The following is a 23,301-nucleotide window of genomic DNA, read 5'->3' as shown; positions in this document are numbered from 1 at the left end:
TGATGACTCTAGATGGTGTCACTGGTATTTAATGGGTACTCTCTATGTATGTGTTCCCACTGACTATTTTAAGTAGCAGCGAGCCAAAACATACAGAATTGCCATGTCTGCTCTCTACCAATGAGACCATCACACGTGGATGAGAAAACTGGGAGAAAAAAAAAAAAAAAGCATATTAGTCAACAGCTCAGATTCTAGGGTCAGAGAGTCCTGAGTTTGAACTCCAACTCCATCACTTACCAGTTTGTAGCCTTAGATAAGTCAATAGATCAGAGGAAAGAGTTGTAAGCCTATTATAGTCCAGGCATTATTCTAAGGAGAGGCAGCAATGAACAAGACAGATAAATTGTTTGTCCACCAAGAACTGAGCACTTATCAGAGGCAAAAAGGGGTTTTCAGACAGTGACTAAGCAATGAAAGCAAATTTCTGAATGTGAAAAGTTCCAAGAAGAGAATAAGATGGGGATGGAGTGATACCTAGGTGGGAGCTATGTTTGACTGGGTGATTAAGGCAGGCATCTCTGAGGAGGTGATGTTTTTAGCTGAAATCTAAGTAAAAGAAGTAGCCGGTTATTCAATGAAGCTGCAGAAGAGTTTCCGAAGCCAGAATAGCAAGTGCAAAGATCCTGAGGCAGAAGTGAGTTTGGTGTATCCGAGGAAGAGAAATGAAAGAAATTAAGATAGGCCAATGCACTTGTTTGGAGGAGAGTAAACAAGGGAATGAGCAGTGGAAAAATAAGATTATCCATGCAAAACACTTTGTACGGTGTCTCATATGTAATAAAAGCTCAGGAAGTTACAACTTAAAAAGTGAAAGAATATCTTTTGTTGGTAAGTCTCACTAAGTAGAGGCATCCCCAGAAGCAATATCCACTGGCAACCCTGATCTACACCAAACACTTTTAAACATCTATCCTTTCACGTATTTTACATTTCTTCAATAGCGACTGTACTTAATGTAGAAATTTATTTCCTCGAAATGCAGAGCCACCACTCATCAAATCGCGTTCATAAGGATTCCTTCTCAGTGATGCATATTTTCTGCCAAAGCCCAGCATAAGGCTCATGCCAAGACACATATTTGCCCAACAAGCCATAATGGTTTAATATATCAGGTTGAAAATCCACCATTTGTATTTACCATGTTATGCGAATTAATCCTGTATTCTGAAACTATCATTAGAGCTGCTTTCAGTATAATTAATCAGTGTGCTGCATCTTGAAATTATTCTGTATGAAGAGAGTGATTGCAGCTCGGGTCCCTAGCATTCTGTTGGTAAAGAATTTAATTGCAAGATGTGCTGTTTGTCAAAACAATGTAACGGGAGTGGGGGGTGGTAAGGGACAGTGGAGAGAAATAAAAAGGATACAAATATTTCTTTCTTTATTTAAGTGCTTTTAAAAGCAGACTGAAACTGCAGAGGTAGGACATGTATTTTAAGAATTGTCTGATGATCTCTTATAATATATTGATTCAGAGCCTCTGGAGGCTTTTGAATAAATAACAAGGATTCTCCAAAATTTATAGAATTCACCAAAAACAAGAGCAGAGAGTTGCCTTTTACTGTCACTTCCTGGGCCATCATTTTTAAAAGAACACATCTTTGGTGGGGATTTGGGATGGTAACCTGGTGGTTTCTCCTTGTATTTCCTTTCCCCACTCCAAGTGACTAGAAAGTGAAGGAAGATTGTTTGTCTCCTCCAATAAACGCGAGATAAGCATGAATTTGGAGCTGGCAGTTCTCTCCGCTCAGAAGACTCTGCGGACGCTTCTCAGGATGGCTTATTCGTACCCTTTGGCTCAGAGCTTAAATATCACCTCCTCAAAAGTTTTCCCTGGTCACCCACTTTAAGTTAGGCTCCTACCCCCCATCCCACATGTGTTCTCTCTTATATTATTAATATTCTTTATAGTAATAATGAAAAGTTTTGATGATTTGTAATTACTCATCTGTACACATCGTAGCAGCTGGTGGCACCTCTTACCCGCACATCCGTGTTCTGTCCCGTGTGGGCCATACAAATAGACATTTGCAGGTTGCTCTGTGGTTATACATGGCCAGGGGACAGACTTCTAGCCCATAGAATATGGGCATATTTGACAAGGGTCACTTCTAAGAGCGGGTTTTTAAGAAGTTCATGAGTCCCCTCTATATAGTCTTTGCCCTTCAGTTGGATGGACAGACAACAAGGCTCTAGGGAATGGCAGAGACACAAAACAAAAGGAGCCCTGGCCCCAAGTCACTTTATGTATGAGACCTGTTCACCCACCAAGAACACCTGCCTTGTACCTTGATGTGTACAAGAAATGACCTGTGGTGTGGGAGCCATTAGATTCTTTGTTCTATGTATTATAGCAGCTAGTATTATCCTAACAAATAGACCTCAACTAGAATAGGAGCTTCATTAGGACAAACACCCTGTCTTTATTGTTCCTGGCAATGTGTTTACCACTTGCCATGTCAATAAATTCTACTGAGTGCACGCACACATGAATGAAGGAGTATATCTTAAATTTACACTCATCCACAGTCATGCATCTAACATTTATAAATGAATATAGATTTGTAGTCTATGGACAAATTTTTGTTGAAGAGATAAGATGAATTTGGAAATGTATACCTTACTTCACAGTCCACAGTCATCTGCCGTGATGACAGCTTGTACCCGATTCATGTTCCCTCCCTCACCCTCCTCATTCTGCCAGCCCCAACAAGGAAACCTATTGATAAGGATTTAAATCTTCACCTGGAATGGTCTAGCTCCTGTCAGTTAAAAACCAGACCCAAGACATGGTTTTAACACAGTCCTTCGACATTAGCATCTTTTTAGTGTCAAGATGAAGAAACAGGCTCATTTAGTCACAGTGCATTTCTCCCTGTCATGAGCTGCTTCCATCCCAGCTTACCCCCACTTTCCTTCTTCCTCCCCACTTCCTCAAACCCACCAGGACTGAATGAAGCCTGTATCTCCTGTTGTCTTTAAGCAATTTTGTTACCCTAGCCACAGCCTGGGGATTTCAAAAGAAAACATCCATCATAAGTTAAGAAGAAGGAGGGGGGGAAAAAAAAAAGATTATACCAGATTTTCTACAAGGTTTATTCCATAATGCCTTAAAGTATGGACACAGCCGAGCTCTGCGGAAAGTGATTAATTTCTTGAAAACGCTAAGGTCACACTAATTGACATGACCTGTGTAATTAAGTAGTCTCTGTTTACACACCAGAAGCTCAGCCGCTGTGAGGCTGAGTTTGCTTGACAGAATGTCTTTACATGTCAAGAGATCAACAACCTTTCTTATGTCCTCCTCAGTCACCTACACAGGCCCCTGATTGCTGTTCAGAGGAGACACGCTCTGGCGTGGCTGTATGAAGTTCGGGGTGGCCTGGTGAGCATACAAAATGAGATGAGAAAAAAACGGCAGCCACGCGTGTTGGAGAGAGCTCACTTAATAGTCAGGAGAGCACGTTTTCGATCAGATGTCTCTAGGTCTTAGGTTTTCAATATAACTGAGAAAAACCACATTGAGATGTCAAGGATAGACCAGAGTTTTCTGATGCCAAAAAGACACTTTCTTATTCCTCCTTAAATGCGGTCGCAACAGAAAACCTACTTCTTACTGGGGTACTATGAGAGGAATGATGGAAATTGTGTGTCTTCTTCACAGGTGACCTTCAACCAGTGTCTCTACAACACATTGCTTTCAGCCAGGGGAGCTGCAGGGGAGCCTAATTTCCCCCTTCTTGGGCAAGTCCTAAAATTTGGGAACTTCCGTATGGTTTCTTCTAGAGTTCTCTGAGATATCAGAGGTTACTTTACTCATGCTTCATCTATATGATGGGTCTTTCTTGCTCTGGAGAAGGGACCCAAGCCTCCATAGGTTAAGTAAAGCTAGAGCCATCTTCTGAGTTAACAGCTTCTTTATCTAAGGTTCATACAAGCAAAAAAATGGCCAACACTGTAGCTCTGCTCAGAAACAATGCTCATGTTCTTTTACTTCCATGCAACTCCATTCTGCCTGACGAACTCTGGTGGCATTCCAATAGTCCTCAGGCAGATAGTAGCTTCAGGCTTGTTATAGGGCAAACACCTCTCCATGGCTTTCCTGAGGTTTTAGCACATATTCATGGAGAGCCACTCTGACTCTCAGATGTTGAGAGACCTCCTTATTTTCTCGGCAATAAGTGTCCCCCTACAGATTCTGGTCAGCTTTTTTAGTGTTCCACATTAGGTAACATCTGAGCCAGATGGTTGGGTTGAATCATTGCCTCTTCACTACCTAGTAGATGTGTGACTTTGAGCAAATTGCTTAATTCCTCTAAGCCTCAGTTTCTCATGTGTAAAGTTACATTTTATAAATATAATATTTGTACACTCCTAACAGGGACATTGTGAAGATAAAATGATAATTCATGTAAAATACTTAGCATGATATCTCTCACATAATAAGTACCTAATAAATGTTGGCTTCATCATTATCACCATCATGGCCAATGTCCACAGATGTATGTCAAGGCACATGTATGGGCACGTATATTTATATACACCTACGTGGAACACATTGAATGTAGACACAGATATAAACAGTCATCTCCCCAGCCCTAACATAAATGGAAATAGACCAAGATAGGGAACACGGAAAGAGAAGGCAAATTCTGATGGAAGCACAAAAAAAGAAAAGAAAGGTGATGACAATGGACTTTGGGGTTCAGTGAGTTGAAGTTCCTGGAAGTTTCCAACTGGCAGCTGGAGAGCTAGGTCTGGATTTGGATGTCAGGTCTCAGGGAACCTGACTCAGGAGTTCTGAGTGTCCAAACAGTGGTTAATATGCTGAGAATGAAGGAGATAGTTAAGAGATTCCTACAAAGTGGGAAAAGATCTGGATCTCAAAAGAAAACTTAGGGAATTTCAATATATACAGGAGAGAAAACAAATAGCATCCCTTTAAGAAGGCTGAGAATGAGTGAATGGTGGTGTGGAATCCAAGGAAAAGATGGGCTCAAGAAGGATGGGATGGCTACCAGCATGAGATGATGCAGAGAAACATACAGGACCATAATATTAATGAAAAAACACCACTGGGGAAAACAAAGAAAGGTTTGGTAAGGATATTTGAGGTACTATTTTAACCCATTCCTCAACTGCATAAACATCCACATGCCTACATGCATAAGACCATGTGCTAATTGTGGAAAAATTATAATTAATTAAATGTGTACCCAAAAAAACCCACAAAAAAAAACCCAAAAAACCCTGAGTTAATGTTCTTTCTGCCATAGGCTCCCTCTATCCTCTCCCAGAAAGTGATGATGGGGTGATGGGGACAAATCTGCTTAAATCTGAGATCCAGTAAGGAATTTGTCCTTGCTGATGGACAGAGCTCTTCTTCAACTCAAAAATTAGCTCTGTAGTGGCCAAGGTTGCTGCCCCTATTTAGAGAAGCCTACCTACTTTAGGATGGTTGGAGACTCACAAGGAAGAACACATGTATTTGAAGGACATATGGACCTTGGGTCAGGCAGTTCTCATGCTTAATAAAAAAAGAGCACTCTTTGGGACTATAGCACTGTCACCAGGAAGAGGCTGTCAGAAACCATTAGGTATAAGACTAGACCAATGACGCTCAAGTAGGGGTAAGTTTGCATCCCCACCCCAACCAGAAAACATTACAAATGTCTGGAGACATTTTGGGTTGTCATGATTAGGCTAAGGGCTGAGGGAATTTCTCTCCTGGCCTCTACGGGTACAGGCCAGTGATGAACTATTAAACATACTACAGTGTGTAGGACAAATCCGCCCTCCCACATACAACAAAGGATTGTCTAGTCTAAAATGGCACTTGCGCCTCGATTGAGAAACCCTGTACTGAAATACTGACCCAGTTTTTGTGTATTACAAGTACTTTCCCCAAAAGCTAACATTTCTATTTATTATTTGCAAATTAGTTATGCATACAAATGTTGTCATTTATATATTGTGAAATAAGAAGAATCATAATTTTTATTCCATTTTAGAGCTGAGGAAACTGAGGCTCTCCAGAAATTCAATTCATGCCACCCCTCATCTCAGTAGCCTTTCTACTAAATGAAGAACAACTATCTGCAAAAATAAAGCTTTCTAGATACTCAAAAATAATAGACTGAGGTGGTTTTTCATCTCCTATGAGAGCTACATCTCTATAATTTAAGGCTTTCAGACATTTCACTAACAGGTCCATTGAGGGAAAAATAAGGCCCCAGAAGTCTTACAAAAATACACTTAGATTCCCAATGTCACCAAAGTGCACCTCTAAGTCTGTTGCCCTGAGAAGCAGAGCAAAGTGAATCCTGATATTCATAAGGCATGACATGTGTCTACTGGACATGTTTATTAGACATGAATTGGTTCGTGCCTGGATATGCCTTGTTCCTAACCCAAGCTTGGTCAAGGGACCAAGCTATGGCTCATCCCAAGACCAAAACAAGCTGCAAAACACTTTATAGTGAAACCCAACCTCATGTTGCAGGACATGGAGCAACACACTGGGGCATCATATGTGTCGTTTAGCAGCAAAGCCAACTCCATCTCAACACACACACAAAAAAGTCCTATGTGGGAAGGAGATTACTCAAGTCTTCTAACTTGGGGTCAGTAACTAGCCAGGAGAAACATTTTCCAGGAAACTAGATTCAGGGATTCTCTGTATCCATCTCTGTCAAGACAATAGGTGGTGAGGCCAAGATGATTTTACAAAAGTGGTACAGGTTCTTGGGAGAAAATGTCTTCTTTCTACTGAATTTGTTCTTTTGTGAGATCAATAAGTCTCACGTCTTAAAAAAGTATCGTCTAGGAGACAAAGAGATCTTGACGTCTGAAAATCAGTGTTCAGAATCATCCCATAACCTTTCCCCCATCAGAGGGGGAAGTTTTTCAAGATCCTCTCAGAGACCATACATTTCAATCTACACTTAAAGCTGACTGGCTATACCTAAGAGTATACTTTCAACACCAGACTGTTTTCACTGAAAGACCATATGGGTGAATACACACGTCATTACTCTGATATATTGTACGACAACTAACGTTGACCATGCAAATGAGTTACCCATAAAATGAGATGGAAAGCAACACAAGTCTAGAACCTTGCTCTTCAAAGCACAGTCTGTGGCATTGGCATCGCTTGGGAGCTTGTTAAAAATGGAGAGTTTCAGGCCCACCGGAGACCTCAATTAGCAGTTTAACAAGATCCCTGGGGGGTTCTTGACACTTTCGATTTTGAGAAGCGCCAGTATCTAGAACTTAGCAACCTTTCCTAAAACCTAACTACCATTTTGTGCTTTCAAAATTAACACTTTGCTTTCACATCTTCTTCTGTCACTAAATGTGTAATTATATGAGGCAAACACACCCCTCATGCTTTGAATGGTGGCTGATGTGACTGGTGCTTGAGAACTTTCACACGGTCTATCCAAGGACATTGCTGACACAGAACTGAGGGTCACCCATATTACACTCTAGATGTGCCCTGCTGCATCAGGGGGTCTGTTTTTAATAGACAATTACTGTGACAACTTCCAAAATTGGGAGAGGGCAACAGAGAGAAAGGAAGGAAGAAGAGGATGTAATTCTAGAAAGTACATCATTTCTATGTACTTTACTTAACCTGCAGTGGTTTAAGTCTGTGAGTCCATTCAGGAAGCCAAACTGGGCTCAGAGGACATCACTGTCTCAATCAATGACCGCAGGTGGTTCGGTCCTGATGCTTCCCTAATAAAAACAACTCCTAGAGTGCAGAGACCGGGGGGACCAGGAGTCTCACCTGCTCCTCACCTCTGGGGAAATAACTAGACTCTGTATCTTCCTCTGCCTAAGACTTTTTGTACCCTCTGTTGATATTTGTGCCATTATCAAGATTTAAGAAAGACAAGACAAACCCACCTGGAATCTCCGCATGTCACGTGGGTTTCCTGCATTCTTTAGGCAATTTTGGTTACATTTGAGGAAAAATTTCAAGAAGAACCTGTGAAGAAACAAATCATCACGGTTAGCTTTTCCATCCTGACACAGAAGGGGAAAAAAAAGTAGTAAGTCACATCTAGGTTATACGTTCTGTTCTCCACGTATCTTCTGAAATGTTTAGAAAGGTGTTAGACCCAATATTTTATTTGAAGCTTTAGCCCTTGTTTTGCATCTAAGCTGGACTTTCTCTATGAAGGAAACACTCTCAGTGCTGCCAACAGATCTCACAAAAGAATTAAGCCCCCAAGAAAGTATTTTTACTCAGAGGGAAGGTCTTCACCATAATTTAAGGTAGTTTCCAATTGGGTATAATTGCCTGAGAATTACTCATGGTTCCAACAACATGTAATTTAAGCCCCATAAATTCACAAATGATGAACCAGCAAAATGCATGTTAGATGAATATAAGGAGATGGTAAACACTTTTTATTTTAGCACCTCCAAATAAAATACCTTAATTAGTAGTACCCACAAGAAGTAGATAAGATTCACATACTGACTGAAGTCCTTTGACTTCTCAAATATTTCCTGCATGTTTTTCTTATATTGCCTACTGTAGACAAAAGCTATTCGTGATTGAATAAGAACTTTGTTGCCACCTTGGTACCTGAATTTGTTCTAAAGTGAGATCCATGTGTTTTACTTGCTAGAGTGATCAAAAAAAAAAAAAAAAATTTGCCAGGAACGAACCTGGTTTACACCGGCTATATTAGGGGACGTATTAATAGTGTCCACTTTAACTCTGAAAAGTGCCCCATCCTGGGTGATAAATTAGATGGCCACCTTATAGGTTTCTGAGTTATTTCTTTTTTTAAAGATTTATGTACTTATTTTGTGTGTAAGGGAGAGAGGGCATGCGGGCACATGAACACACACATTGCGGGGAGGGGAAAAGGGAGAGAGAAACTCAAGCAGACTCCTGGCTGAGCAAGGAGCCTTGCATGGGACTTACTCTCAGGACCCTGAGATCATGACCGGAGCTGAAACCAAAAGATGGATGCTTAACTGACTGAGCCACCCAGGCACTCCCTGAATTATTTCTTATGTTGTAATTTTTAAAGTCCGTCACAGAAAGACAGCAGGTATCAAAGGTCCTATTAGGACATTCATGCTGGCATTCTACTCGTTCTCCACTGACCCATGTTTGGGGAAAGAAGCATTTTAAAAACCACCCTGAGGGGTGCTTGAGTGGCTCAGTCAGCTAAGCAGCTACCTTTATCCAAGGTCATAGTCCCAGGGTCTTGGGGTCAAGCCCCATGTCAAGCTCCCCGCTCTGGTGGGAAGTCACCCTCTCCCTCTCTGTCTACCTCTCTCTCTACTCATGCTCTCTCTTCCTCTCTCTCTCTTTCAAATAAATAAAATTTTAAGAAATAAAATAAAAATAAAAACCCACCCTGAGTTCTCCATCCCCTTTTACTTTTAGGCCTATGGCTATCAGGCCCACGTATTTTCCAAAAATATTAGAACGCATTAAAATACTGGGCAGTTAAATTCTTGTAGGGATTTTCTTTTCTTCACCTTTCTCCCATTCAAGCCTGTTCTGGAGTATAAAATTCCCACCTCGATACACGTAATCTGTGAAAAACTATTACGCCATGATGCCTCAGTCTGAATTTAGCTCTGAGCACAAAGTCTATTAAGCAAATAACACAGCGGTCTTCAGAAATGAGAACACAGTACAAAGTTGCACTGAGTTTAACCGATTTCTGAATACTGAACTGAGTGTGGTCCCAGAATTTCTGAATACTGAACTGAGTGTGGTCCCAGAAGAATCTCTCTCCTCCCTGGTCCCTGATGGAGCCCCACGTCAGGCTCCCTGCTCAGCAGGAAGTCTACTTGTCCCTCCCTCTCTCTGCCCCTGCTCATCTCTCTCTCTCCCCCCCATAAATAAAATCTTTAAAAATATATATAATGTAAACGTTTACCTAAAATGACTCTTTTTCAACATGATGCACCATTCAACTGCCCATCAACAAAGGCAGGCCTCTGAATAATCATTTGACCTTACTTTCAGGTTCTCTCCACAGAGGCCAAAGTTCATCAACATTCCGTACAAGAGAAATGACTCATGGGACACCACTGAAGCCCAAATTTGTAAAATGGAATCCACTCTGTCCTTCCCTGGGGCCATCAGCTGATCCTGACTCATGTCCCCTTTCAATAGGACAGTCTTGGAAAGGGAAAAGGTTTGAGGAGGAGTCACAACCCTGAGTGCCTCTGTACTGTCCTTTCCTCTGAGCTCTCAGAAGGCCAATGCTGGGTGGCCCTGTGATCAAAAACGGCTTTCAGAAGCTAAGGTGGTGGGGCGCCTGGGTGGCTCAGTGGGTTAAAGCCTCTGCCTTCGACTCAGGTCATGATCCCAGGGTCCTGGGATCGAGCCCTGCATCGGGCTCTCTGCTCGGCGGGGAGCCTGCTTCCTCCTCTCTCTGCCTGCCTCTCTGCCTACTTGTGATCTCTGTCTGTTAAATAAATAAAATCTTAAAAAAAAAAAAAAGAAGCTAAGGTGGTGAAACCCAAGGATAATGGGTCTGCCATCTTACTAAGGTTCAAGCCAAAGACATCTGAAATGTGAAAACTAGCTTTCAAGTAAAACCAGTTGGAAGGGCATTTTTAAAAGCCACACCAACCCTCAAGAGAGGACTCTTTGTCACTAAAGTGACAGTGAGAATCCGTAACCCACAGCCTTTAGAAATACCCAGAATGGGGTTCATATCCCAACTTTGACTTGCGTGATTTTGGATAAGTAACTGAAGTTCTCTGTACCCCTTCTCTGTAAACTTAGAGTGACAGGCTCAACCTTATAAGGTGTTTGCAGGCATGAGCTGTGAGACTGCCAGGCATCGGTAAGCATGGTGACTATGGCAGCAATAACATCAGCTCCCATGTATTACATACTTAACCTGTGCTCAGCACAGCGCTAGGAACTTCAAACACATTTTCCCTAGCTAACCCCCCAAGTAACCCCTTAATCTTGTTTTATGGATGAAGAAACTGAGGTTCAGAGAACTTAAATAACTTGCCCAAAGCTTAGGAACTCCAAGCCTAGAATCCAAATTTGGTCAAAGCCTGTGATCTTAACCACTAGGCTACAGTAGTTTTAGTAATAATTGAAGTAGTGCTGTACTGATATTAGTACTAATGGTACCATTGAGAGTCATGGTATTACAATGGCATTTATACTAATAAGTGTGTGTATAAGTGTAACCATAGAGATAAGAATAATTTTGGCATTATGATTCCCTACCAGTAGCGTAAATACCGTGGAGGGAGACATCATGGACATCCTCCCTCCAGGGGCCCCCACCCCCAGTTCCTCAGGGTCAATAATATGGCCGCAGGGGTGTGTTGAAGACATTTGAGCCCAGACCCGACAGCCAAATACAGGCTGTGTTAGAAGGAGCTGTCAGCACACCCTCTGGCATCTTCAAGTCAGACAACTGCTAGCCACCATGAGGGGAGCCATCTGGTGCCAAAATGGATTTTGAAAGACAAGCAAACAGGACACTGGCTCTGCCAGAGAGAAACAGAATCAAGGGAGCAGGGGATCTTCTGCCTTAACGATGAGCAGGGGCGCGGCGCCTGTCACCAGCCCATCGTTAGCACAAAAGCTATGCTGGGCACACCCCAGATCCCTGTTACCCTAAGCTGCCCTGTCACTTGGCATGCTGGCAGAAGCTCCTGCCCGCCCTCTCAACAGTGGATTGCTTGCTGAAATTGAAGTCCTGACCATCTGTCACAGGGAAGAGACGGCATCAACGGGCGCCTGGGGCCTCACACAAGCCCTTATGTGGCAAAGACGCTCTGAAGGGCCCGTTCTTTTGGGGAGAGCCAGCCTTACCCCAGGGGGAGCGTCAGGAATTCTTTCAAAGTTTCCCCTAAGTAGATGCCAAATGCCTGACCCTTTCGGATCACACTTCCTTAAAGGAACCAAGAGAAGTTAGAAGTAGGAGTTAAAAATATCCCCACTGAGAGACAGAGTTAGACGTGGCACACACATTTGGGGGATGATTTATCAGGCTGTTTTTAAGGCATTTTTAAACGGAGGACCCACACATGTCTGCTGACCTATGGAGAGGATCTCAGATTCCGAGGGGGTTTTCAACAAAGCAGAGATTATTGTAACTCAAAACCTCACTTTTGTCTCATGAATTACCACATTTTGTGTGGCGGGTGTGTGTGATAAAGTGTTGTCAGGAGAAAGAGTGTGGCAGCCTTCTCCCGACCGTGGGAAACAGACTGGAGGCAGGACAAAGCCCCTATTGACCCTGTGGAGTTCCAAGGAGTTCCAGAAACTCCAGGAAACAGCCCAACCAGAACCAAACTCCAGTCTTTTTTCGGGGATGGAAGGGGTGGGGTAAGAAACCCAACACCTTTCTGTTAACTTTCAATATGAATCATATCTTCTGTTCATACGGTGTGTTATAGGATTCAAAGCACTTCTATCTCGAGGGACTCACCAAATGCTCCACAGAAGTCCTATAAATTAGGCATGCCAGGAATTATCAACCTATTTAAAAGGCAAGAAAACTAAGACTCAACAAAACTAAGATATTTATCTACAGTCAAAACTAAACTCATACCCTATATTGGTCAAAGAACTTCTTACAGTATAAGGTTTTTTTCCACGAATTACAAGACTTTACAAGTGACCTGAACCGTCACTTGGTATAACTTTTTCACCATGCATATAAGAAAATGGAGAGATCAGGAGACATGATAATAGCCACAGTTATAATAGTTATGATAGCTAGAACTACAGTCCACATGTCTTGGCTTCTAGTCGTATGATTTTGTTTCAAGAGAATGTAAGGTTTCCAAAAGCCAAGCCAATAAGGGCTCAACATATGAGCTATTATTGAGCTTTCAGTCTACTACCTCCATTAGGGAAGTGACAGTCATAAAACTCAAAGTGACATCCTATTAAAAGTTGTGTCTAGGTTCATCAATCAGGCTAATGTAGGACATTAGCCCATCATTGCACATTAACTGAACCAAACACACACATTTGTAGAACAAAACTGTTTATTCAATGGTTTACTTGTATCACATGTTACCAACTGATAGTCGGTATATTGAGTATCCTTCCATTTGACTAGCACAATACTGGGTATCAAAGTTACCTCTAGGCTCCCCCAAAAGGAAAATTCATTGATTAACCAACAGAACCTACTCCAGCTATATGAAGATATAAAATAACAACAAATAAAAATCATCTCTGTATACCTAGCACATGACACAGAATTCAGAACCCAGTTCTGAATATTGAGTTTTCAGTTAATCTGTTCAGTTAAACACAATCCAGGACCTCCAAGGGGGTAGAAATGAGAACTTTCTACAATAAAGATGGCAATAGAGAATGCTGAGCCAGAACTTGGGTTGGAGATAAGATAAGCCTGAATAAATTTCTGCAGTTCCCTGAATCTCAGTGGCCTTATTAAAACATCGGGATAACAATACTTCTCTCCAGCACCACTGTGTGGCATTCATCATAATCCTAACTTTATTGTTCAATTAATTATATGACTTTAGATAAATTACTTAACTTCTCTGAGTCTCAAATTTTGCATCTGTAAAATGGGGAAAATAACAGAACCCACTTTAGAGAGTCATTGAGAATGAAATAACATATGTGAAATGTTTAAATTGTACCCAGCATAGAAAAAGGGATCATTATTTATTTCTGGCAACTGCTCACTACCCAGCACTAAGAATGTTCAGGTTTTCAGATACAAAAAGGATTCTTTTCTCTTGGAATGTTAAGGTTAAGAAAAGAAGCAAAGACCTATGTGACTGACAAGAACTATAGGTTTCATTGAATGACCTACAAAAAGGAAAAAGAAGAAACCAAGGAGAGACAATAATGACTAGAGCCGCTTTACCCAAGGCCAAGACACATAAAGGAGGGAGGTAGCAGCTTAAATCATGGAGGACTCCGGCTAGTCAGAACTGAAGGGCGCACACCGTAAAACCGACCATTAGGCAACAGCTTGTACATCATTAAATATTATGCAAAGCATTGCAGTAGATCTAGGGTGAGCAGGTTGAGTTTTTACCTCCCCCACACAAATTCTGAAAAAATCACGTTTGGATGTTTCAGCTGCTGTCCTAATATCTAGGCTGGAAAAGCAAAGCATCAAGGCACACCTAAACCCAGACATAAAACCTCCATTTGCAGTCTTAAGGCTCCCCAAAAGTTTCTCTGACTTATGCCCACAGATGGTTATGTGGCAGATAATCTTTCCTAAAGATATTCAGGACACGGAGGCTCGCTCTGCCCCTGCACAGGAAACAGCTATGTGGAAACAACTGTGGGGTCCTTTCTGTGTGAAGTTCAAGTTGCTCCCACACATACTGACTGGAGGGTAGAGAGGGAAATGCCTCACAAATCAAAGGGCCTTTTTGGAGAAATCCTTTCCATAGACTGTTCCATCATCTTCGCCTCGACAACATAGAACTGCCTGCCTTCACGACCAAAGCTACCGCCCAGATACAACCAAGGAAGACTTTCCAGGAGTACAAGTATTCTCTCAAATTGAAAATGTTTAACCATAAAGCAGCTGTTGCTACCCAGACCTCTCATGCTGCCAGGGGCTGTTTCAGAAACACCATCACTACCCCATGAGCATTTTCCATGGAGAGGTAAACAAGAGTCCCATGGTCACAACCATGAAAAACAGATCTCTCTTGAAAACAGGGGAGCCCAAACAGCTAGAAAAACAAACAAACAAAGAAACAAACAAAAACCTGTATTTTCAATGTCAGCACTTTTGGGTTCCTGGTACACAGAAGATGTTGTAGAGTACAGTTCATCCATGTGAAAATATGATACCCATAAGTCTGCCAAAATCCCAAGGATGCCACAAGGGCGGGCTGAGGAGGCCAAACCTGTATAAGGGCAAAGGTTTCTCACCACCGGGCTGACCTTCTTTCTTTTTCTGATATTAAAATGCACTATTGGGAGAGGATCTGCCTTGACTCAAACCCCTGCAGGTCTGTTTGAGAGGCAAGGAAGGAAGGAAAGAAGAAAGAGAGAAATATGATGACGGAGGGGATTCTTTGCGGACGAAGCAAATTCTCTTCTCTCTCCCCACAGTGGAAGGTGGAGTGGTACCAAGTTGTGGCACTATCTTGGGGATCCCAAGGGGAGAGCATGTGGCTACCCGTATTACTGACCACTGACTTCAAGGAGTTTACTTTTTCCCCTGGCCATGATCCCTCAGATCTTGGGCATTTCTGGAAAGTGTTCTCAGTCTGAAAGGACGAACATGATCAACGTGTAAAGCATTCGTTACCTCAGAGTTTGGCCTTGACGGAAGAACATAATTAGCGGCAAGAATTTACAAAAAAAAAAAAAAAAAAAGTGTTAGGATAGAATAGCAGCAGACCCAAGAATTTAAAAATAGCTTTAAGAAAAAGGATTCACGGCAAATGGGTCTCCTCATGCTAGAAGTCAAATCTGAAAGCTCGGAAAAAGCATCAGGATGGTGAGAAGGGAAAGACGGGAGACAAATAACCAATGGCCAACAGGGAAAGAATAAATCGCAATTCTTTAGAAATGACACGGGGTAAGGGGCGGCAGCTTAATAACCTACTGCTGCAAGGTCTGACTGGAAATTAAGTGAGAAATTATGACACGTCCAAGGAGTTGTAAACTTGGGAGTTGTAGAAAAGGCGTTCGTCTTCAGGGATACTCTTATACAACGATTACTACTCAAGTGCCAAGTGTTTCTTGCCTAAAATGTATTAAGGTACAAACACTGGCCCTTGGCAGACATTTGGAGTCATCCTCATAGACTGATCCACAGCAGGAATGAGGCAGAAAACAAACTCAAGGGTATATTTGTCCTTCTCAGGGTTGGGGACAGACTAAGGTCATAAACGGCTTGCATTACAAGGAACATGATCGCCAAGGAATCACCCAGCACAGAACTCCTGCAGACCAAGGGACAGCATCTGAGACAGGCATCAGGTGTGGGAATCCTGGGTCACTAGTACAAATCCTCCTCTAGGCTGGAAAAGAGGTAAATGCAAGTGGCAACATTGCTTTAATAACAACGACACACTCCGAAAAGCCAAGCAGAAAAACTGAGATAAGAGGAGTCTCAATGCCTCGACTTAGTCATTATTCCAGCAAACACCCACCTGAACATACGATGTGGAGTCCCTGTTCTGAGTGCTTTACATGTATTAATTCACAACGACACTAGGAGGTACTAATTCTATTCTTATCTCAATGACCGTGAGATACTGAGATAAAATACTTAGGTAATTTGCCCAGGATTCCCTAGCTCTAGTAAGTGGTAGAGCTTGGATTTGAATGTATACAGTTTGGCTTCAAAGACCACATCCATTAAACTACAGTCTTTTGTATTCATTCAAATTATATTATGGCAGTACAGATCATTGGCCATATCTGACTATACTCTTAGTATCATTTCCAGATTCATTCAAAATTAGAGATCAAGTCAGCATAAAAATGCCTCGTGTTGTCACTGGAATATTCCCCATTATAAATTTTGATGTTTCAATTTTGCCCATGACCACTCTTGCCTATTTCGAATGCATCTGAACTCTAAGGAAGACCTAGTCCGTGGGTGGATCTGGTAATAGAGCCAAACCAAATCGGGAGAGTGATGGCTAAAGCAAAACCAATATAATCTGAGTCTCTTGGGAGGAGTCAATGACATTTCAAGAGTTTATTTATACATTATGTAGATACCAGTGTCATAAGTCATTATCTTTGAATGTCTTTTTTGCAGACAGAAAACCACAGGTTGAAAATCAAAGGCTTGTGACATCCCTCTGTTTAACACCTACGTGTGTAAAATTTTAAAGCAGATACATTTAGAATCTCATGTTAGAATTTCACTTTTCTTCCTGAGTCCTCAAAAGGTTTCAATATGAGTGTGCCCTGTGGAGGTGATAGACGTCAGAGAGAGATCAAAAAGTTCAAATTCATAGTAACTGAAGCATGTGAGATTTTTCTGGACACGCCATCTTTCTTCAAGATGTTATCAAGTATGAACAGTCAGTGTCATTCATTAAACAACCAACAAATATTTCTTGAGCCTAACGTGTACTAGGTCCCCCTTCATACCAGTTGTGTCAAGATCACAATTACTCTGGTTCAAGTTTTCCTCCAAAAGAAAAGTAAAACAGGAGGAACACACTTAAAATCAAACTTCCAGGAAAACTTTTTGACTGTGAGGATGATGGAGTATTTGAGCATTTGCCAAGAAAGGCTGAATACCCATGAATCTCTCAAAGTTCCTATAGATGGCAAGATTCTTCCTTTCCAGACACACTGGACCTCCTCACCTGCCAGCACTCTTTGCGTCAGTCCCATTGAGTTCCATCCTATACCCTGAATGTAAAGTTTCCTTCCTGCCTTCACCACAGGCTGCATTCCTGGGTCTGAAATGCCTTCCCTGCTTCTACACCATCTCAGCTTCCTATAATTCTACTTATCCTTCCAGGTGCTGCTAACATGCCCTGAGCCCATGAAACCTTTCCAAATACCCCAGCTAGAATTAACCACTTTCTCCTCCACTCTGTTACAGCTCTCATCACAACTGGTCTTCACATCTCATACTCCAGTTACTTAAGTAATCCTGTGACTCTCCATGACACTATAGACCCTTTTAGAGTGACATTCTGTTCCCCACAGCATCTAGTATGGCTGTATACAGAAAACAGAAAATTGAACATCTGACTTCAATTGTCTATAAATATTAATGGCAGTAATTTTGAATTATAGCACAAAGATTCTTTCTTCTTTTGATTTTTTCCTATAAGTAGGATTACTTTAAGAAAAATAAACAACTTTCTTGTTATAAAAATTGAAGTATCATTTAGCACAGAACCTAGGGAAAGTTGCTCTCATACTGTGATGGATAAATTAAGAACTAAAAATGAGTGTCTTTGCCAAAGTCTTTATCCTCTAGATTTGCCCGTTAATTCAAATGAGAATAGTTAAGAGCTATCCATCTCACACTTTATAAAATGTAGATCATTTATTAGTTTTACATATGCATAATTCATAAAAGACTATCAACTGGGCAGATTCCACACCAATGATGTCCTCAATTTCCTACTCAAAAAAATTCCCAACATCAAAGTTTAAAATATTATCTGTAAGTTAAACTTGCCATTGTTCTTAAAACACTTAAGCATAACCCAAAGGGACAAAAGGACATGTAACTAATAATATGAAACGGATCTCTTCTCTCTAAAATTCTACATACCCTTCTGATGACTTTGTTGAAATCCCAGTGATCAAAGCTCTTGATGGTTTGCTATTTCTTGGTTCAGCCTACTTCCTTAAGTCATCCATTTATTCATTCAGTAACTTTCATTCAGTAAGTATTTACTAAGTCCCTACTATGTGCTAAGCAGAGGCACAGAGACAACTTTGTCCCTGCTCTTATGGAAGCTTACCGAAGTATACTTCCTAGGTCACCGGCATCAGAATTATCTGGGAAACTTGCCTGGTGGCAGTAAGTTAGGGAGTAAGATATTCAAATAATTTTCATGTACATTGGAACTTGAGAATTAATACCTACTTTATTTTTTAAAAAATCAACAGTAATGTTGTTGATAGTAAGGCAGTTGATAGTGTTAAGCATCAGAAATAGTGAACTGCAGAAAAGAGATAAACAGCTTGGGGCACCTGAGTGGCTCAGTGGGTTAAGCCTCTGCCTTCAGCTCAGGTCATGATATCAGGGTCCTGGGATTAAGCCCCACATCAAGCAGCGAGCCTGCTTCCCCCTCTCTTCCCTGCTCATGCTCACTCTATCTCTGTCTCTCTCTTTCAAATAAATAAAACCTTAAAAAAAAAAAAATCTTCATGTGTCACTGAAACTAGGCACAGAAACATGTTAAATCACCTCTGAGTAAGAAGAAAATTTAATTTCCTCAGCCATCCTACCTCATTCACAGCACAAACCACAGAGAAGAAAGGAGTTTCTGGTTGCCAGAGTAAGCTGATATTTGACAAATTTTTGCTTCAAAGAAAAGAAACAAGCTCACTTTTCTACCAAAAAGATAAAAAATAAAAATGAAAAAAGCCATCAGCTGAAAAGCTGTGTCCCAGGAGAAAAAGCGTAGTCCTGCCAAAGATGAAAACTCTTTTTGAAACCTGCTGAAATAATCAGCACCCTGTCAAAAATCCACTCCATTTGTCTGCTCGCTTTTCGGGACACACCTCCCCTGGTCCCCATCTCAGCATCACCAGGTGCTGCCTCCCTTCTTCTGTGCTCACACACTATCAGGGATAACAAATTTAATTTGAGCAATGGCTTTCATGGAAAAAAATCATCACATTCCTACACATCACGCAAGCCAAGTTCAGACAAAAACAAGTGACTCCTTAATTTGGATTTAAAGCTCAGGATCAGTCTCCAAATAAAAATGACCAGTGAGCATCATACCCACAGAGCACAGACAATAATCTCATGAGCTCCAAATTATTCCAGTTTATATTATAATGATCCAATAAGTCTGCGTGTTCTAGTCCATAAAAATATAAGAAGAAATTTATCATTTTAAAATCATAATGCAAAATGGAGTCTGACACTTTATTAAGCACTATTTATCATGATATCATAAGGATGGTGATGGAAAATGAAACTAAAGCAATACTGTAGACGAACAATGACACAATTTGGTCTTTCTGGGGGTGCTTTGTAGTCACAGGTCATACTCCCTTGCCCTCCCTACCATGCGTCACTCTTTAACAGCTTAAATCAGAAACATTGGAAGTGAAACTCCAAAGAAACTTTTATCATGAACATTGGTGAAAAAAAAAAACAACTTAATAAAACAAAGAATACTAGAATGGGATGAGACCTTAGAAATTTTCTAGAGCAGATATTCTTAACCTAGAGTCCATGGATGGTCTACTAGGGTTTGAACCTGAACACCTGAATGTTGTATCCAAATTTTTTGCACACACTTTTCTGCAGAATGGGTCCATTCTGAGAGTTTTCACAGGTTGATGAAGGAGTCTGTGAGTTGACTGTCCAGAATCCGTCCTTCTCCACTTTCATAACTGCCTTCTATCGTCCTTTTGGAAAACACTTCCTCCCCGTCACTCAAGAGTCCTTATACTGCAGCAGCACAAGCTCATTGCAAGCCTGGACAAGAGTGGTGCTTGTCATCCAGGTCTGGCCCCTCCCAACATCACATTCCCCAGCTGTGCGATGGCTCTAGAGATGGGCATGTGACCTAAGTCCAGCCAATCAGGCCCAATCCAAGCAAGTCACTGGCTATTTGTCTGAGGGGCTAAAAACCAGTTGAGTCCTGGTCTACTCGAGTTGAACCCAGAAAGATATAAGGCTGGGTTGCTTATAAACGCTAAGAGATGAATCTGCAATAGAATGTACCCCAGGGTATCAGGCAATTCCCTCCAAATAAGGTGGAAACGTGAAGAGGGAGCTGTTGACACAATGATGGAGCTGAGAAGGGAGCAGAAGGGTGGGCCCCTAAAAGGTGTGTGTGTAAAAAAAAAAGAATATTCCATCTGCCGAGCCCTGGTAACTTTAGTTTATACAACAACCTCAACGTCCTATGGCCTCCCCCTTAGTCACTAACATATAGATATACCCACACATATACATAGATGTGCACACACCACCTTGTCTGCAATGGACAGCCTTGGCTATTCTCCAGCCAGTTGCCTGCATGGAGAGCACGAGGACAGTTTTCCCAGAGCTTCCCACTTCAAGAGAAGCTGGAAACACAGATTGCTAAGGGTGAAACTTGCCAATCTTCCAGGCGATATAAGGGTCAGAAAAAACAAATCTGGAAAAGGGGGTCCCAGTTTGCCTCTCTCGTTCTAAACTGTAATCACCAAAGGAACAGCAACTCATTTGTCTGTGAGCTCAGGGCTGGGCCTTCTTTGTGTCCACCTTTGAGTTTAAAAAAAAAAAAAAAGAAATTATAGTAAGAGAACCTGCTTCTCCATTCAGTGGGCCTTCTCTCATTAAAATAACAAAAGTACTTCTTGCTTTTAAAGCAGTAGCATGTTTTCTTTTGTTTTGTTATTTCTGAGAATCTTGTCACCTGAAATCCAGATGGGGTCAAGCTGGATTTTTCTCCCAGACCTTGGGCAGCTGACATGTGGGTGAAGGGAGACGTTGGGAAAAGTGTCCGCAGCTGGAGGCAAAAGTGAAGGCGGTGCATGTTCACCAGCATGAGGCTGTCCGCAGACAGTGAAGACAGACACAGGGAATGCCTCCCGTGCCCTTCTCTTCACAGCTGGATTTCCCAGGGCACTTAATTCAATCAGAAACTGTAAGGGTTAGTAGCATTTTACAACCAATTAAGCATGCAGGAAACAAAACACCTGACTCGGTGCCTTCCCCCCCCCACCCCCCCCCCCCACCCCCCCCCCCCGGCTTCTGAAGAGTCTGTGGCCTCAAAAGTCAGCAGTTTGGAACTTCCTCCGTGAAAGAAGACACCATCAACCCAGTATAAACAACTCTTATCCCTTCTTACATTTACTGGGAGGACCCTTGAATCTGGTCAGGCCTCATTGACACAAGAATCACTCCCATTTTCACGTAAGAAGCCCCCATTTCACTCAGCACGTGCCAGACGGGGCATTTATAGGAATCAGTCCAATGAGTCCTTACCACAAACCCATTAGTTAAGTCCTAATAATATCCCCATTTCATAGATGAATATATTGAGGCCAGAGAGGCCCAACTGTAAATGCCAGAACTGGGATCTGAAATCAGGATCCATTTCATAACAGAGAGCAAGACTGTACCGTTGGGCTCACTGCTTATCCTTGGACGCAGTTAGAAATTAAACTGTGATTAGAGTAGGCTTCTGGTATTATAAGGATAAACCTCTTCCGATGAAAAAGAGTTATCCAGTCTTCTCTAAATCAATAATAAAAAAACAAAAAACAACAAAAAAAAAACAATAACAAAAACAAAAAACAAAACAAACAAACACAGGCTATAGTTTTAAAACCATGCTTCACTTAGAAAATATTTATTTTCTAACTTATTCAATTAATCTTCAAGAAACCCTTGAAGGATGTGGTAGGGGTAGGTAAAGTCACCCCCATTTGACTACAGAGGTTCAAAGAGGTCAAGTGACACAGCCAAAGCCATCCAGCTGATTAGCGGCAGCCTCTGTTCCAATTCCTAAGCTCTCCAGCCATGGGGGCTTCCTCTCACCTCCAAAAACATGTCCAGCTCTTCCCCACCCTAGCCCTGAAAGGATCTGGCCTAAGTTCTTTCTCATCTTTTAGGTCTCCCACAGACATCACCTCCCCAGGGATGCCTTCCCTGCATCCTGCCTCAATGGGCCCCCTCCAGTCCCTATCATTTTTTACCCAGAACCTGACAGTGCTTGGCATCTGGTAATCAAATATTCGCTAAATGAATGGACGAGTAACTGTATGGATTCCTGAGGGATTCCCAATTTTCTGATTTTTTTGACTTTTAATAATGACTTAAGGGACAGGATTTTCTCCCTAGCATGTCTAGCCAGATCCTCTTGTAGAGGGACAGATAAACATAAATCTGGTCCCCAAAATATTTAAGCACCCACCTTGAGTTGACTTAAGACTACGATGGGAGCTCCCTGCCCAAAACAGACACACTTGGTCTTTAACGTCTTTCCTAACTGACTCAAAGCTAGATTCTTAGGGATGGAAAGAAGACCCACACCACAAGGGAAAGAGAAATAAAATGGTGATAAATGACTCGTTTCCCACTAAAACAAAAGGACAGTTATGCTGAGAAAAGTCTGCAGGTGGGTATGAAAGGCTGTAGGAGAGGTCCCTGGGTCTTCCCCCTGAGTTTTCATCTGTCACTCCAGGCGCTGCTGCTGATGGCAACCATGTGAAACCTGATACAATTCCCCCACCCCCAACTGGGGCTATGAGCTGTGGAGAGAGAGCATTGGGTCTGAAGGGACTTCAGTCTACTTCCAGATCCATTTCCCTGAACCCAGAGCATATTTTGAGTCTAATTTTAATAAAGAAGGCTCTTTCCTTACAAAGATAATGGTGATGATAAATTTTCCTCAAAGGGACCCACAGCCTGGGAAAATAGGAGATTGCCTGTATTTTTCCTTGAACTGTGGATGGGATCAAGTTTGCGTGCAAGCTCTAATGTGATGACTCTTAACCAAGATGACTCAGGGTACAAGTTTCCTTCTGACCATGGCTGACTTTCTTTTTAGGGTGAAGACTGCTCCCAAGTAGCCTAGTTGAATCCTTTACCAAGTGTTAGGCTTTAGAAGAAGTAATGAATAAAAGCATAGCTACAGTTTATTGAGTGGTTA

The 23,301-nt window shown here is 41.8% G+C and overlaps 1 protein-coding gene across 7 annotated transcripts in view; it reads right to left on the bottom strand.

The window, feature by feature from the left end:
- EBF1 (EBF transcription factor 1) overlaps positions 1 to 23,301 on the bottom strand; it is a 387,792-nt gene that overhangs the window by 135,607 nt on the left and 228,884 nt on the right. For all 7 annotated transcript variants that reach the window (XM_032337165.1, XM_032337166.1, XM_032337167.1 and 4 more), the window contains exon 7: positions 7,918 to 7,999. In XM_032337165.1, the coding sequence (XP_032193056.1) occupies positions 7,918 to 7,999 (82 nt within the window). The remainder of the gene's footprint in view (positions 1 to 7,917; positions 8,000 to 23,301) is intronic.

Source organism: Mustela erminea, chromosome 3 (assembly GCF_009829155.1).
Source record: "Mustela erminea isolate mMusErm1 chromosome 3, mMusErm1.Pri, whole genome shotgun sequence".
Lineage (NCBI taxonomy): Eukaryota > Metazoa > Chordata > Mammalia > Carnivora > Mustelidae > Mustela > Mustela erminea.
The sequence above is the reverse complement of the archived record's forward strand: the minus strand, read 5'-3'. Positions and strand labels throughout refer to the sequence as shown.